This window comes from Mercenaria mercenaria, chromosome 9 (assembly GCF_021730395.1).
Source record: "Mercenaria mercenaria strain notata chromosome 9, MADL_Memer_1, whole genome shotgun sequence".
NCBI lineage: Eukaryota > Metazoa > Mollusca > Bivalvia > Venerida > Veneridae > Mercenaria > Mercenaria mercenaria.
This window is the reverse complement of record NC_069369.1, coordinates 29,281,511-29,300,192: the sequence shown is the minus strand read 5'-3', so window position 1 is coordinate 29,300,192 and position 18,682 is coordinate 29,281,511. Positions and strand designations below refer to the sequence as shown.

The 18,682-nt window shown below is 36.1% G+C and overlaps 1 protein-coding gene across 1 annotated transcript; it reads left to right on the top strand.

Annotated features, from left to right (window-relative positions):
- The first annotated feature begins 1,149 nt into the window (after positions 1-1,149).
- Positions 1,150-8,286, top strand: LOC123547851 (uncharacterized). Its single transcript, XM_045335095.2, has 4 exons — positions 1,150-1,462; positions 3,594-3,714; positions 6,823-6,919; positions 7,436-8,286. Exons 1-4 carry the CDS (start codon positions 1,356-1,358, stop codon positions 7,606-7,608), a joined length of 498 nt encoding a protein of 165 aa, XP_045191030.2. The 5' UTR covers positions 1,150-1,355; the 3' UTR covers positions 7,609-8,286.
- Positions 8,287-18,682: the final 10,396 nt, after the last annotated feature.

Below are 18,682 nucleotides of genomic sequence, written 5' to 3'. Positions count from 1 at the left end.
TAACATGTTTGATAATTATGATTTTTCTTCATTAAAACGTTTAAATACAGAAAATATTTTTGTATAACATTACAGTATGCATTTAACTTCTATCATTGACAACCATTTTAAGTTAAACGATGCATGAAAACCATAACAATCAAACAATAATGTAAATATACTCGTTTAAATGGGTCAACCGTGTTGTTGTACTTATAAAATAAACTGGCCCGGTTTATAGGTTGGTCGGGCTACGATATGTATTGTATTTTGACATCAAAATATTTCTACAAAATGCTTCTTCCATTACCGTTTGGATCCGTCCATGTTTACAAACACGTTTGTTTATTTTATTGACTTAATTATCGAGCGGGAGTAGTACAAAGTAGTAAACACATATACATTTGTTGTTGTTGAAATAAAAATATATCTATGATATATTATTTATCATCATTACAGGTTAGTTTTATATTTTAGTCATTGATTGTGCCCTAAACATAAAAGATGCTTTAATTGTCTACTTTGTAATCTATATCATATAACTGTTGTAAAAGGAAACGTTCTCATTTAAGAACTAATAAGTTCCTAAGAGTGGGATATCGTAGAATAACCCGTGTTTTGAGTTCTTATACGTAAGAATATATCACGAAGGCAGTAGGCCTGAGTGATATATCATTTCGCCTAAGAACGAAAAACTAGGGTTATTCTACGATAAATCACAATTGGGAACTTGTTTTTTCGATTCTAACACGACATACTAGTATCAACAGTGTTAGAAAAAATAGTAACTACTTTTTACGACCGTGCTACGCACTTGGATCGGATGACGTCATTGCACGCGAGTGGTTTATTGCAGAATAACCCAAGATAGATTTTGCTCTACACTCTCTATGTAGGTTATTCGCTGATCGTGTTAGAATTCATCATAAATGGTATTGTTTTCCATGATATGCTCTTTTTAATAATATGTGATGTTATACTTTATTGACATTGCATTCGCCATCGCTACTACAAATAGTTAAGACATATACATTGTTGTTGTACAGTTGAATATATATATATTGTCTTCGCAGCCCTTTTGCCAGTAGAGTTCAGAAGGTAGAACCCTCTGCCCACACCACATAAATATGTTGCCCCGCTTAGACAATTATCGGTACCAGCATGTAATAGCTCTACCAAAGCAACCCGTGGCAGACACGTCAGTTTGCTAACCCGCCTTGTTTACTTGCAATTATAGGTTACAATAATGGGTTATGGACTTTGGCACGATAATATCAAGGTCATGATTATAGCTTTGTTATCAACTTTTGGTATTTCAACATAGACACAACATTTTGTATGCATACATAGGTATAATACGAAGTAAAAGTTAAAAAATGTGGACTGTTTTAAAATTACTGTGTTTTCTCATCGGCTTTTTCTCTGTTTCTGGGTTTCTTTCCGATGACCCGTGTGACGTTTTTCCTTCTAATAACCTCATGGGGTGAGTACACAAATATAACCATCCCCTCTCAGATTTCTTCGGTTCAGTATAAACATTGTACACATTTATATTCTGGTTTGTTTTAATACAGTACGATATAAAAATAAATGAAAATAGGGCCTACTTTCTGCTGATACGTTACGGTGTTATTATACTGAATAGTATGTTTTGGTATTACATACCTATGGTGGCTGATTTCTGCCAACTTCGCCTTTTCGCTTTGTCGCCCGCAAAAAAGCAAAAACGCGAGATTTTTGGTATTGGCGCGTTGTCGCCTTTTCGCTTTTTCGCGGGCGCCCGGACGAAAAGGCGAGATTTCTGGTTTTGGCTCGTTGTCGTCTTTTCGCTTTGTCGCGGGCGCCAGAGCGAAAAGACGAGATTTAGAACTCGACAAGCGAAAAAAAAAAAAAAACAACACAACGCGACAAGGTGAAATAGCGAGATTTTTTACGCGCTATAAACGGCGCGTAAAAAATCTCGCTATTTCGCTTTGTCGCCTTGTCGCCCGGGACAAAGCGAAAAGGCGACAACGCGCCAAAAGAAAAATCTCGCCTTTTCGCTTTGTCATAACACATAACAAAAAAAAACAGCAACAAAAGGGTCGGGCAACGAGTTATTTCAACTTCAGCATACAGTCCTTCCCATAGAAAGAATGTTATGCTAAACAGATTTAATGTGAGCATGTTACCTGAGAGAAAAAAATTACAATAACACAAAAGAAAAAAGCATATCAAAGAATACATTTTGTAATGAACTACTATATTGTGTCTTAAAGCTGCCTCTTCATTCCGACCGTTCCAAAAGAAACCCATAGTTGATATGAATTGATACTTATAAGAACTTATTTAAAACTTATATAAACTTATATACATTGTTCAAGCAAATAAGAACATACGTAGACAATTTCATTCATAACAAAATGTATATAAAAGTTAACAAATAGAAATAAAAAGAAAGATATATAAGGTTATTGAATTCATTATACTACTTAAACCGATTTGATTGTTGAATAAAAGCTTGCACCGCTAAAAATATTTTACTATTTTCTTCTCTTTTTTTTGTTCTTCTTTTCCAAAGAGTAATATATTTGTGTTTAAGGGATGAAATTGTCTTGTTAATTGAAATAATCAAAGTTTTTCCTCAGATTTTTTTTACAAATAAAGAAATAATGCTCTGCATTTTCTTCTCCGTTTCCGCATTCACAAAAGGCGTCATTTCGTAAGTGATTATTGTAAACATGGTGGTTAAGAATGCTACATTTAATTCTTACATAAAACTGCATTTTCTCTTTGGTACAATGGGAGGCTTAAACACTTCTTTCAATTTTGCTTTAAATATGTATAAAGAGGGTGATTCTCTAACAGAATGTTCTAATTCATTCCATAACTGATGATGGTATACAGATTTTGACACTGTTTCTGTACGGCGTGCTGAAGTCACAAGGTTGTCATTATTACGAAAATTATATGGCACTGTTTCGTTAACTTAAGCTGTGATACTTTAAGAAGACTAATAGTGCTATGAGATGTGACTGAATGTATATTTTATACAGCGCATGCGCTACAGGAAGGCGGCTAAGCGAAAGAAAAAATGCGCACACCATTGTTATGAGATATTCTTTATTTAGCGCATGCTCTAAAGGAAGGCGAAAAAGCGAAAAGGCGAGACTTTTGGTTGTCGCCTTTTCGCTTTGTCCCGAGCGACAAAGCAACAAGGCGAAAAGACGAGATTCTTAACGCGCCGCCAACGGCGCGTTAAAAATCTCGCTGTTTCGCATTTTCGCGTTGTGGTTTTTCGCTTAACGTGCTCTCAATCTCGCCTTTTCGCTCTGGCGCCCGCGACAAAACGAAAATGCGACAACGCGCCAATACCAAAAATCTCGCGTTTTCGCTTCTTTTTCGCGGGCGACAAAGCGAAAAGACGAAGTTGGCGGAAATCAGCCACCATACATACTTGTTACGCCAGTAGTTCTGTTGGTCAACCTGTGACGACATTGCCCGGAACGAAAATTAATCATGAGTAAAATCTTTCGGGCACAAATTCTTTAATTTCTTGGGTATGCTAAGTGCCATAACTTCTCTCTTTGTGCAGTATTTTTGGAAATGTATAACTCCAACCTATCACTTTGAAGAATTCCAGATTCTGACGCATTCACAACAACTGTGAAAGTTCCAGCAAACTGCACAAATGGAACATTCCGATGGGACTATCCAAGGGGACACACGATGCTTGAATTTGAAAATGAGCACAGGGTAAATTGACCGCCCTTTATTTATCCTCCTTTCTCGTATTCTTAGGGTTTCTCATATTCCCGTGTTGTTGTTGTTGTTTTGCCTTAAACTTGCCAGATGATACAATGTTTGTTATTTTCTAGAGAGGTATGGGACAAAACTCACACACTAGAAATTTCAAATGATTTGAACGCAAATTGATGAAAATACCAGCATTTTACTGAATTTTCAAAAAAAAAATCCTTAATTTTTTTCTGGTGGAGTTAGCAAAATTGCCATAAATTATTCTTTATGCTATTAATTGTCATATTTCTTCATGCATTTACAACAGATTATATCACTTTATTGCTAAATTATACAAGTTGTTTGTTCTGCAGAGTCAAGTCTAAATCCACGGGAATACTAGAAACTCTAGGTCCATTTCTGAGGTTGGGGTGGTATCAAATACTGTTTCAAAACAATTAATCAGGATAATTTCTGTAACTTCTCATGGCTCCATCTGAAAGACAAGTTAATGTTCTACAAAATAACACCAAATTACTGTTCATGAAATGGTTAATCTCTTATTGGGAATAAAACAACCCATTGTATCCCTGAGAATATCAGAAAACAGCATATTTGATGGCAGTTTTAATATCAGAGTTACCGTTTTTCCCAATAGATCTACGCGAAATTAAATATCAGAAGAATATATTATTCTGATCACATCTTTATTTAGTTTTCAGTATACCGGGTATCTAAATCACATCAGAATTTTCTATATTCTATGGAGATCGCAGCAGTTATCATTTTATCTTAGTATGACAGAAAAATTCTCATAAACATTAACGATTACCTCCTCCTGTTAGAAAACTAATTACTAGCATATTGTTTTGAACATACACACTTGTATATAGCTTAAATGAGCTCAAAGTGCTCAATACACCATTTGCTGCATCCGCCGTGCATCGTCCGTCACTAATTATTCTTAACTTCACCAAAGTGTTACTTCCCCTTAACGGTACAGTAGACACTGCCACCACTGTTATATTTTTCTCTTTTTAGCTCACCTGAGCAATGCTCAGGTGAGTTATTCTGATCGCTCGATGTCCGGCGTCCGTCGTTTGTCTGTCGTCTGTCGTCTGTCGTCCGTCAACATTTAGCTTGTGTATGCGATAGAGGCTGTATTTTTCAACTGATCTTCATGAAGTTTGGTCAGAATGATTACCTTGATGAAATCTAGTCCGAGTTTGAAAATGGGTCATCTGGGGTAAAAAACTAGGTCACTAGGTCAAATAAAAAAAAAACCTTATGTATGCGATAGAGGCTGTATTTTTCAGTTGATCTTCATGAATTTTTGTCAGAATGATTACTTTGATGAAATCTAGGCCGAGTTCGAAAATGGGTTATCTAGGGTCAAAAACTAGGTCACTAGGTCAAATCAAAGAAAAACCTTGTGTATGCGACAGAGGCTGTATTTTTCAACTGATCTTCATGATATTTGGTCAGAATGATTACCTTAATAAAATCTAGGAGAAGATCTGGGGTCAAAAACTAGGTCACTTGGTCAAATCAAAGAAAAACCTTGTGTATGCGATAGAAGCTGTATTTTTCAATTGAGGTTCATGAATTTTTATCAGAATGATTACCCTGATGAAATCTAGGTCAAGTTCGAAAATGGGTCATCTGGGATCAAAAACTAGGTCACTAGGTCAAATCAAAGAAAAACCTTGTGTATGCGATAGAGGCGGTATTTTTCAATTGATCTTCATGAAATTTGGTCAGAAGGATAACCTTAATGAAATCTAGGCCGAATTTGAAAATGATTTATCTGGGGTCAAAAACTAGGTCACTAGGTCAAATCAAAGAAAAACCTTGTGTATGCAATAGATGCTGTATTTTTCAATTGAACTTCATGAAATTTGGTCAGAATGATTGCCTTGATAAAATCTAGGCCAGTTACAAATATGGGTCATCTGGAGTCAAAAACTAGGACACAAGGTCAAATGAAAGAAAAACATTGTGTATGCAATAGGAGCTGCATTTTACACCGGATCTTCATGAAATTTGATCAGAATGTTTGTCTGGATGAAATCTAGGTTGAATTTGAATATAGGTCATCTAGGGTCAAAAACTAGGTCACCCGGTCAAATTAAAGAAAAACCTTGTGTGCGCAATAGGGGCTGCATTTTACACTGGATATGCATACAATTTAGTCAGAATGATTGCCTTAATGAAATCTAGGTCAAGTTAGAATATGGGTCATCTGTGGTTAAAAACTAGGTCACTAGGTCAAATAAAAATAACCCTTGTGTATGCGATAGGGACTGTATTTTTCAATTGATCTTCATGAAATTTGGTCAGAATGATAGCCTTGATGAAATTAAGGTCAATTTTGAATACGGGTCATCTGGGATCAAAAACTAGGTCGCTAGGACAAATCAAAGAAAAATGTTTTGTATGCGATAGAGGCTGTATTTTTCAATTGAGGTTCATGAAATTTAGTCAGAATGATTGCCTTGATCAAATCTAGGCCAAGTTTGAATGTAGGTTACCTTGGCTTAAAAACTAGGTCATTATGTTAAATTGAAGAAAATACTTGTTTACACTTCAAGAGACTACATTTTTGGTCCAATCTTAATGAAAATTGGTCAGAATATTTGTTTCCATGAAATCACTATGTCAAACATGTTAACACTGTTATGGTGTGCTTAGGTGAGCGACCTAGGGCCATCTTGGCCCTCTTGTTTAAAAATATTGTTGTGTAAAGTTTGTATCTCAATAGTTAAATATTACATATTTTGCGTGTTAAACGAGGAAAAAAAACACTAAAAAATAATGCAGGAGTACTAAAATTGCTTCTGTTTCTGGTGTGTGACGAAACTGTCAGAATGCTTGTTTTCATGAACTCTAGGTCAAGTTCGAAACTGTGTTATCTTAGCAAAAAAAAAATACAACAACTAGGTAACTGTCAATTGGACCTTGTTTACACATTTTCTATCCGATATTTGCCATGGATGTCTTCCTGAAAGCTAGATCACGTTGAAGAAGTAACAAGTAAGTCATTTGTGCGACACTGGGTCTTCATCGTCCTATTATTTATTTATAACCTTCGCTGATTTTCTGTTGATTTTTTCTTTCTTTTTTTAGACTGAAATAACAATCTGTATAAAGGACAGTGTAGGAGGAGACATTTTTAATATCACAGATAAAGCGACCAATCAATGTCTTGGGAAATTCGATTATGGTAAGATCTTATTTTTTATTCTTCTTCATTGAAAATCATAGTACATTTTGTACATTTTTTGTATGTTCTCTGTGATCAGCTGAATAAAATATCCATGTTTAAATACAGCAACTATCAGACATATTCAGCATATATATAAATTAGGGACCTCTGTGACCAAGTGGTTAAGGTCGCTGACTTCTTCAAATCACTTGCTCCTCATCGATGTGGGTTCCAGTCTCGCTTTATGCGTTGAATTTTTCATGTGAGAAAGCCATCCAGCTTGCATACGGAAGGTCGGTGGTTCTATTCAGGTGCCCGTCCATGATGAAATGATGGAAGGAGGGGCACCTGGGGTCTTCCTCCACCATCAAAGCTACGAAGTTGCCATATTACCTATAATTGTGTCGATGTGACGTTAATCCCAACATAACAAACAAATATCTCTTAATTACAAAAGTAAACAATGGCATCTTCATGTAGAATTCATTTATCAGCGTTTTTGAATTATGTTCATAAACATATTTATTTTCTCAGAAAAATGGGCATGTTTCCAAGCAAGCACTGCTCAAGACATCGTCCTTCAAGTGGACGCTCCGCTAGAGCCTCGATACATGGGACAAATTGAATACAAGATCATCAGTTCTAGTTTTCTGGATGAAATCTGTACTTTATTAAAAAAAATAGTACAATTGTTTTGGTGGAACTAACACGTTTATTGACCTAGTCAATCAGGAAGTTGTTGTTTATAAACAGAAGGAGTAAACAGTAAACTCTGACAAATCCGAGAACCATGACAACCGTGTTTTAGTGGAGTGTTATCTGAGAAATACAATTTGAACCGCGCCATGAGAAAACCAACATAGTGGCTTTGCGACCAGCATGGATCCAGACCAGCCTGCACATCCGCGCAGTCTGGTCAGGATCCATGCTGTCCGCTAATAGTTTCTCTAATTGCAATAGGCTTTGAAAGCGAACAGAATGGATCCTGACCAGATTGCGCGGATGCGCAGGCTGGTCTGCATCCATGCTGGTCGCACACCCACTATGTTGGTTTTCACATGGCGCGGCTCAGTTTAGTCTGTAAGTCTTCAACTCAGCAACAAAAAATCATTTCAAATACATCAAATCCAGTAAAAATTTGTTGAGCTGCTGTGAAAAATCCTGCCTTGATGGACTTTTATTGAAAGCAATTTGATACTGAAACAGCACGTTCCTAATTTTAATCAAAGGTATTAGTAGCAGACATGTTTTTTAAATGGTGTACAGTTTTCGTATTTTGTTATAAAAGAACACAGTAAATCTACAAAACTCTGCTGTAGAAATTGGCATCAATGAAGTGAACAAATAATACTATTTGTATATAATATAAGTTCTGGATACTTCTATGTACTGTATCTAATACAATAAACTTTACTCTGTTAAATTTCTATAATGAATTTGTCCATCTTTGAATTTGCACAGAACCATTAACTGTTAAAAGGGATACCTACCAAAAAAATACTGACTGAATAGCGAACAGTGCAGATCGTGATCAGACTGCACGGATGACTGCACGGATGTGCAGGCTGATCATGATCTACACTGGTCGCAAAGGCAGAATCAATCGTTTCCAGCATAGTAAGGGATAAACTTGTTGTTTCATACTTTCCCTGGATGTTTTGAACAACCCATCAAAAGGTTGCAATCGTTTGTGCATGTTTAATATCCTAGTATGCAGTTGCTCCATTATTACAAACGTCTGTGCTGTGTAAGGTTGCCCCACCCCCACCCCTCTAGTCTTCTTAACTTCCCTGCTGTAGATTTCTGCCAATTTCGACACTGTGCCGTCCTGCCAACCCCGCCAAAACGATATTTCGCTTTTCTGAGGTGTCATTGTCTCGTTCTTCCCTCCCCTACCCCCACCCCCATCCCCTGCCACCAGAACAAGAAGTGCAGAATGAAAGAATTTCGCTTATAATGTACACGCCGATATAGCGCCCAAAGATGTATTTTTCTTTTTCCATTTGTTCGTCCCGTCACAACAACTGAAGGAAAAGACAACAGTTTTCCGGCGCCGTAACAACGAAACAACAACAACAACAACAACAACAAAAAATAGCTAAATTTCGTACTTCTCTGCAAAAAAACGATATTTCCTAAAAAGCATCGCTGTATTGGTCTTTCGTTCGCGCAAGAACGATAGGATAGTTTTTTTTTCTCCAAATTTCATCCTGTCATCCGTTGCATTCCGGTTTAAGCGTGCGCAGTGTCAATAAACAAAATTGAAGAAATTGTCTTAAAAATCTTTTAATATATATAATATCGTTTCATTCGTTGTTGAATTGGAGCCGCGGGTGACAACGACAGTAAGAAATTGTCAGATATCAGCCACAGTAATGCGGCTGTTTGGCTTTATGCAGGTTAAAGAAACGAGTCACGTAACTCGAAATTTCGACTTATTAACTCGAAATTTCGAGATACTATCTTCCCCTTTTATCCGAAAAATTTGAACGTTTGTCCGTCTGTCAAAGACCAAAAATGTAATGGACGACTTTTGACTCTTCGAAGTCTACACATCCATATATTGTACCCAGCATGTAGGGACTTGAACATATACTACCATACATCAATGTATGACCTGCCCTAGCCCCCTAGAGCTACTCCAGATTTCAAGCTGTATCCAGGTTTTATACCTTCATTTACATGTTCAGGTGATAGGGGCTCGAACATGGTCGTAAACCTTCCAGATATGGTCAAAATAGTGAAATATATATAAGTTTGAATACTTCCCGGTCACCTTCTATGACCTCTCCTCAAAATCTAGATCCGTCCAAGTACCTGATCTTGATCGTATGACCTATAATTGTGTCGGTGCGACGTTAAACCCAACAAAATAAATAAATAAATAAATAATTAAATAAACATGGTTTAAATAGTGATATTTTCTATGAGCAAACGCTTCCCGGTCATCTTAATCATATGACCCTGCAGGGCTACCAGGTGGATATACCTGGTACCTAATCTTGGCAAGGACTTGAACATCAACATAAACAATTATAGTTAATAACTCGAAATTTTGACATAGTAACTCGAAATTTCGAGTTAATAAATAACATACACCTGGCACTAATGCTCTTCCGTAAATTGCTGAATATGCCGATGTTGAAATTACTTGTAGCCTGAGTCAATGGATTTCTTTTTTGGTCTATGTTAAAAAGATATGCTTGTATTATTTTATGTATGAAACCAACAGATAATCAAATTCATGTATGACTGAAAATAACTCAAAATTTCGAGTTACTAACTGCAATAGTTTACGTTGAAGTATAGGTCCTGAACAAGATTAGGTATCTGGTTTATCCACCGGGTAGCCCAGGGTCATATAATTAAGATAACCGTTCAGCGTTCGCAAATAGAAAATATCACTATTTAAACCATGTTTATTTATCTATTTATTTTGTTGGGTTTAATGTCGCACCGACACAATTATAGGTCATATGGCGTCTTCCCAGCTTTTATGTTGGAGGAAGACCCCAGGTGCCTAAACCATGTTTAAGTCTGGAAGGTTTTCGACCTAGTTTGAGCAAATATGTCAATGAAATATAGACATACCCTAAATGAATACGTAGTTAGGAGTCTGACCAAGATCTGGTACCTGGACAGATCTAGATTTTGAGAGGAGGTTATAGAAGGTGACCGGGAAGTATTCAAACTTAGAATATTTCACTATTTTGACCATATCTGGAAGGTTTTCGACCTAGCTCGAGCCCTACTACCTGAACATACTGTGCATGTAAATGAAGGTCTGGATACAGTTTGAAATCTGGAGTAGCTCTAGATGCCTTATAGGCCATACATTGATGTATGGTAGTATATGTTCAAGTCCCTATATGTTGGGTACAATATATGGATGTATAGAGAGATGATTCCACTTCTAAGAATCAAAAGTCGTCCATTACATTTTTGGCCTTTGACAGACGGACAGACGTTCAAATTTTGCGGATAAAAGTGCAAGATAGTAACTCGAAATTTCGTGTTATTAACACCTACTGAAGAGCATTAGTGCCAGGTGTATGTTATTTATTAACGCGAAATTCCGAGTTACTAAGTCGAAACTTCGCGTTACTAAGTCGAAATTTCGAGTTACCTATCTCGATATTTCGAGTTACTAGGTCAAAATTTCGAGTTACTTAGTTGAAATTTCGAGTTAATATCTCGAAATTTCGAGTTACTTAGTCGTAATTTCGAGTTACTAATTAAAATGTTCGGGCAGCGTTTGCTCATAAAAATATCACTGTTTCAACCATGTTTAAGTAAGGAAGGTTTTCCACCTAGTATGAGCTCATATGACAATGAAATATAGAGATACCCTACATGAACGTGTAGTTATGAGTCTGACCAAGATCTGGTACCTGGTCAGATCTAGATTTTGAAGAGGGGTCATAGAAGGTGACCGGGAAGTATTCAAACTGAGAATATTTCACTATTTTGACCATATCTGCTAGTTTTTCGACGTAGTTCGAGCCCCTACCACCTGAACAAACTATACATGTAAATGAAGGTATATATCCTGGATACAGTTTGGAATATGGAGTAGCTCTAGAGGCTATGGTAGGCCATACATTGATGTTTTGAAGTATATGTTCAAGTCCCTACATGTTGGGTACAATATATGGATGTGTACTAATAGATGCTTCCATTTCTAAGAGTCAAAAGCCATCCATTGCAATTTTGGTCTTTGACAGACGTTTTGCGGATAAAAAGGCAAGATAAGTAGCTCGAACTTTCGACTTAGTAACTCGAAATTTCGAGATACGTAACTAGAAATATCGATACATGTATACATAACTAGAAATTTCGAGATACGTAACTAGAAATTTCGAGCTAATAAATAACATACACCTGGCACTAATGCTCTTCCGTAGCAATTCCCACAATGTAAACTTTCATTTTTTTAGAAAAACATTTTAACAAATACGGTTAACAAATACATGTATGTGCAATTCCGATTGTTTTAACTTCACAACGATGCAGGAAAAGAAATAATGTCTACTAGTAATCGTATCAGGAAAACCACAATTTTTAAAGCATGGTTTAGCAATAGAATTAAGTTTGTAGAACAACTGTATGACTTTAGTGAAAACCAATATTATCCTTTCAATGAAGCCACTGAATGATAAAATCTTAATTAAAAACCTATACCTAAGCTACTTTAAGGTAATTCAAACATACGTAAGAGTATCTAACCCAAATGAACACAAACATTATTACGCGAAGCCGAGGACAGAGTTTCATTAAAAGAAATGAAAACAGAAAACGTTAGCTAGTTTTTCTATAAAACGCTAATAATAGTAAATTGTGCTGAATATGTGACTCAGCTGTATGTACATGAAATAACATGTTCAATGAAAATAATTTGAACTGGAAATATATAATATACTGGAACAATAGATGCAACACTAAGAAGTCAATAATATAGTTTCTTAATGAGACTATTGCCAATAGATAAGTATCTGTGTACATGCAAACTAATACATTCAAATATACGTGTAGCATAATGTCAAAAGTACAGAGCATCACTCACTAAATATCATTGGGTTAGACCGTGGAAGGGAGACAACTATGCATAGTGTTGATCTTAAGAAACAAGGGATGATAATAGAATCGATTGTTTATCCATTATTTTTATCCAATTCTTCAGTGTGCTTTCGTATCATTAATACATGTTAAGTTTATTTTGCATACGTTGACGAGGTTACGTGAAAAGGCATCAAAATGACAAAAGGATTTCATCACAACTGTTCGTCCTTAGCAACAGTTGCTGTATGTTACATGTGCAACTCCATGATAACGGTGAACAAGACAGTATATAGCATGTCCATATTTCTAGCAGTTCACAAGACAGTATATGACCTTTCCCCATTTCCAATGGTGCACAAGATAGTATATGGCCTGTCCCCATTTCCAACGGTGTACAAGATAGTATATGGCCTGTCCCCATTTCCAGGCTTGAAGAAGACAGTGTATGACTTGTTCCCATTTCCAACAGACTGAGTGCACAATACAGTATATGACCTGTCCCCATTTCCAGCAGTGCACAAAACAGTATATGACCTTTCCCCATTTCCAACGGTGCACATTACAGTATATGACTTGTCCCCATTTCCAACAGTGCACAAGATAGTATATGGCCTGTCCCCATTTCCAGACTTGAAGAAGACAGTGTATGACATGTCCCCATTTTCAACGGTGCACAATACAGTATATGACCTGTCCCCATTTTCAATGGTGCACAAGACAGTATATGACCTGTCCCCATTTTCAACGGAGCACAAGACAGTATATGGTCTGTCCCCATTTCCAGACTTGAAGAAGACAGTGTATGACATGTCCCCATTTTCAACGGTGCACAAGACAGTATATTACCTGTCTCCATTTTCAACGGAGCACAAGACAGTATATGGTCTGTCCCCATTTCCAGACTTGAAGAAGACAGTGTATGACCTGTCCCCATTTTCAACGGTGCACAAGACAGTATATGACCTGTCCTCATTTTCAATGGTGCACAAGACAGTATATGACCTGTCCCCATTTTCAACGGAGCACAAGACAGTATATGGTCTGTCCCCATTTCCAGACTTGAAGAAGACAGTGTATGACATGTCCCCATTTTCAACGGTGCACAATACAGTATATGACCTGTCCCCATTTTCAATGGTGCACAAGACAGTATATGACCTGTCCCCATTTTCAACGGAGCACAAGACAGTATATGGCCTGTCCCCATTTCCAGACTTGAAGAAGACAGTGTATGACATGTCCCCATTTTCAACGGTGCACAAGACAGTATATTACCTGTCCCCATTTTCAACGGAGCACAAGACAGTATATGGTCTGTCCCCATTTCCAGACTTGAAGAAGACAGTGTATGACATGTCCCCATTTTCAACGGTGCACAAGACAGTATATGACCTGTCCTCATTTTCAATGGTGCACAAGACAGTATATGACCTGTCCCCATTTTCAACGGAGCACAAGACAGTATATGGTCTGTCCCCATTTCCAGACTTGAAGAAGACAGTGTATGACATGTCCCCATTTTCAACGGAGCACAAGATAGTATATGGCCTGTCCCAATTTTCAACGGAGCACAAGATAGTATATGGCCTGTCCCCATTTCCAGACTTGAAGAAGACAGTGTATGACATGTCCCCATTTTCAACGGCGCACAAGACGGTATATGACCTGTCCCCATTTTCAACGGAGCACAAGACAGTATATGGTCTGTCCCCATTTCCAGACTTGAAGAAGACAGTGTATGACCTGTCCCCATTTTCAACGGAGCACAAGACAGTATATGGTCTGTCCCCATTCCCAGGCTTGAAGAAGACAGTGTATGACCTGTCCCATTTTCCAACAGTGCACAAGACAGTATATGACCTGTCCCCATTTTCAACGGAGCACAAGACAGTATATGGTCTGTCCCCATTTCCAGACTTGAAGAAGACATTGTATGACATGTCCCCATTTCCAACAGTGCACAAGACAGTATATGACCTGTCCCCATTTTCAACGGAGCACAAGACAGTATATGGTCTGTCCCCATTTCCAGACTTGAAGAAGACAGTATATGACCTGTCCCCATTTTCAACGGAGCACAAGACAGTATATTTTCTATCCCCATTTCCAGACTTGAAGAAGACAGTGTATGACCTGTCCCCATTTTCAACGGAGCACAAGACAGTATATGGTCTGTCCCCATTCCCAGGCTTGAAGAAGACAGTGTATGACCTGTCCCCATTTCCAACAGTGCACAAGACAGTATATGGGCTGTCCCCATTTCAAACGATGGGTAGGTTCAATATACGCCATGAAGGTACATCTTTAATAAAAATTATGAAAGAGTTAATACATCAATAGTTTAGTAATTTATGTTTTGTAAATTGTAATTATTATTATACAACTACTGTTGTAAACAGGAAGGTTCGTAAAAACTGGAACAACTGATACGGGGACTGGAAACCGGCATTTATCGTATCTTATGCTGTCGTCCAATCGAAGCGTATGCCGTAGGTTATTCTGCTTTTACACAAACACTTACGCCTTACAGTTTAATTAACTCGTCCTTTCAGTGAAAATCTGGGAAAGCATTTGTTGATTTTTTTGTTGAAAACAAAAGTTCTGCCATGAAATTATTGCCTGCATCTGTTTTTAAATGGAAAATATCTACATTAATGTTACTTTTCGCCCTGTGAAAATGGCTAAATCTAGACTTGTCTTACCCAGAGAGAAAGATGTCGTTTTTTACATGATATTTGCCTTGTTGATTCAGAGTATTTAGAAAAAAAAATTAGGACATATTTTAATGAAAATAGCAAGTCAAAACTGTAAGCTGTTGCCTGAAAATATTTGTTTATGATATTGCTCTGTTCTTCACCTTTTAAATGCGTGTTAAACCTAGATGATTTTCTGCAGTTTTATCTAAAAGTTCGGAATACTAAATGTAACTTCGTTGTCGGCCTTTTTAAAAAAATATTGTTATTTTAATTTAAATACATTGTATTTTTCACACATCAGTTTTAAGATTAAATTTATTAAACTAATTTTTGGAGTTTAAACAACAATTTCGTTTGTAACATTCCCTACGCTCAAGAAGAATATTTGTTTCTGTATGTAGAAATCTGACATTATAAACAATAATTATAATTATGGCTCTACAAGATTAAGAAAAGTGTCAGCTTTCTGTTATTTTCCATTTTTTTTATTCATATCCAACAAAAATCGGCCCTTTGATAAAGGTTTGAAGTTACGTGGTAAAATATTTCTTCAGGGAAGTGAGCTCGAGTTAATTCATAATAATTAAGCATATCACCACATGCAGTCGCATGCTGTTTTTGCTTCAGAATCCCTTTAGATCAATCTCTGATCACCTAATTATCGCCACTTACATGTGACTGGTAAACCCTTTGAACAATAAGTGTTATAGCTCCATGATTAACATGAGGTAATATGCTAATTACACGCTAATCGATAGTGGCGAAAACAAAATATCGATCGCTAACGACTGGTCGATATTTACAGGTATGGACGACAGCATAATACAGATAAATGTACTGATTTATACGGAGTTTCTACTCCCCGTATTAGACCTTCCATGTAAAAACAATAACTAATTTGTAAAATTTCTATGCAGCTAGTGGCAGCGAGTAACTTCAATGTAAAATGTTTATGTATGATCATCAATGTTTCTCGCAAACAATCACGGAATCATAACCAGACCCGAAGTGAAAAACAGAAATTGACATGAATCGATAATTACATCTTATCTGAATGGCTGTAAATCATTGAATCCTTACATAATGTTTACCAAACATAGCGAATTTATAGAACTGACGAGTGTTATGTTTTGAACAACGGGTGTATATCCATAACTTAAACGATTACCAAACTTATCGGCTTTATTACTTTAAAAAGATCCTTTAGAAGCCTAGAGAGCAACTATTAGTAAGCAAAATAATAGCAAACACAGTTTAATATTTAATATATGTCGTATCTACGTATCTAAGAGTGATAATGGCTAATTCGTCTTTTAGTATAACTGTCTATGTAACTTCATAGAATCGTGCTATTCATGAAAAAGTTAAGGGTCTTTTGAATATATATAGATTGAGGAATGCATCATTGGTTATTTCCTAGACGACTCCAACTTTCTTTATTGAAAATGATGAAAATATAAGCATTTTAATGGAATTTTCTTAACGAATTTTGCTTTTAAGCTTCGACAACGTTTATATTGTATAATTTATTTATTACGCTTTAAGATGATTAGATTGCTGTGATTAGTATAAATACAATGAAAATACGAATTTTATAAATAATTTTACAACAAATTAACATCAGATTATTTACGTAAAATAATTTCTAGTCTAGTTCGTGAATGTCTACATAGAGACATTAAAGGCAAAGAAAATCTCCTATATAAGTGACCCCCCTAAATACCAGACTTTTTAATCCCCAATATACAAGATCCTGTCTTGTCCAATCTGATAAGGGTCCATAAAACCCCTGTAGACTTGACATGTAGCCTAATTATTGTCAGAGAATCATAAATTTTATTGCCTACAGATAAATTGGTTATTTCCTGTGTTTTGCATTTTATTGATTGAAATGCTGTTTTTTGTTGTTTTTGTTTTGTTTTGTTTGTTTGTTTGTTTTTTTTTTTGTTTTTTTAGAATGTACACAAAATTATTTTAATTGATGTTGAGTAATGACCCAGCCAATTAAATAATAACTCTTATAGCAAAGCAATTCTCACTCCTTAACCATTAAAGAATTACTTAAAACTTAATAAAAGAAATTAAGTAGTTTGTTTATTCAATGATTATGATCTTTTTATCAAAAGTAACAAAATGAAACCAGAAAAAATGATAATTGCTGGATTTTATTAGAAATTAAAGAAGCGTTCAGTTGCATTTTTTAATAGATAAAATGGAATATGGATAGAAGGATTTTATATATTAAAAATGCATAATTCCCCTTGTATTGTCTAAATGATTCTTTTATGTATAATAAAATCCAGCAATCTATGTGCCTGAATGCATTTTTTATATTTTTGATTAAAAAAAAAAAAACAAAAAAAAAACAGCAATGGTGATGAAATTTAATTGTTAAAAAACTTGATTATTGAAAATATAAAAAAGCACTGTTGTATCTTATCACTTTGTTTATTTAGCCCTAATTCAATCAAGCTTTCTAAACTCATTATAAAGGTGAGAACTGATTTGCTATGAAGGTGAGAAATATCACCTGTAATTTATGTACTGCACAGTAGCTATACAGTAGCTTATTATGATAAACAGAAGCAAGTCTATCAATGGTCCAGTCTTGTGTATTGGCCCTTACAGCCAATATGCAGACCTTATCATTCCCATAGGCCACATACCTGGCATACCAGAATCAGTGTCTTTAATAATGTTGTTTACCTACATCTAATAACACGGTTGTAACAACGGAGTCATTGGACCGTGTAATAAGACCAGATATGAATATTTTATACATGAACCCTTGCCTACAGAGGGAAGGAAGCCTTGTCTATAACTGTCTGAAAGGGAACTGTTGACACTTGAAGATTTATTGCAGTTACGTATGTAATTTTATGTAATGTCTGACATTCTTTTAATGTCTTCATTAGAGAGTGTCCTTTAAGTACATACCATCAAACCATATACACTAGTCCCGTAGAGTTCCATGATATTTTAGAAACATGACCACGAACGGCAGTGTAATAGTGGCATCTGGAAAGTCATTGTACTACACGCTGTCAAAAGCATCATCTATTTAAAAGGATTTTTGTTTAAAATCTGCACAACTCTATCTAGCATTCACGTTGAAAACATAGTAGATTAATGTAATTTCATCCATATGTCTTCCTGAATAGTATAAGAGCAAAAGCGCAAAGCCAAGGTAACGCCGCTCGGATCTTAGTTTATAAATACCTTTTTGGTTGCGGGTTTATCCCGCTACCAAAGTTAAAGTGTTTTTCTGACAATCACAGCATCTTTATTTGATTCCGAATCACATCCATAGGATGTTCATGTGCTACACAAAATAGTCCCATTCATGAACAATGCGGGTGAATTATCAATGAACAAGCAGTTCTTATTCAACCTGTATCCAATCGCACTGACCATTTAGATAATATAAGATCTATCAATGATAAGGTATTCCGGCTGGGTCAGGCAGAGTTCAGCTTTGATATGAGGCACATTAAATTTGTATGTGTTTCTTATTCATGTATATTCA

Coding starts and splice junctions, on each gene's coding strand:
- LOC123547851 (XM_045335095.2), top strand. CDS start 1,356: ATGTGGACTGTTTTAAAATTACTGTGTTTTCTCATCGGCTTTTTCTCT. Junction 3,715..6,822: donor AATTTGAAAATGAGCACAGG/GTAAATTGACCG, acceptor TTCTTTTTTTAG/ACTGAAATAACAATCTGTAT. Junction 6,920..7,435: donor TCTTGGGAAATTCGATTATG/GTAAGATCTTAT, acceptor TTATTTTCTCAG/AAAAATGGGCATGTTTCCAA.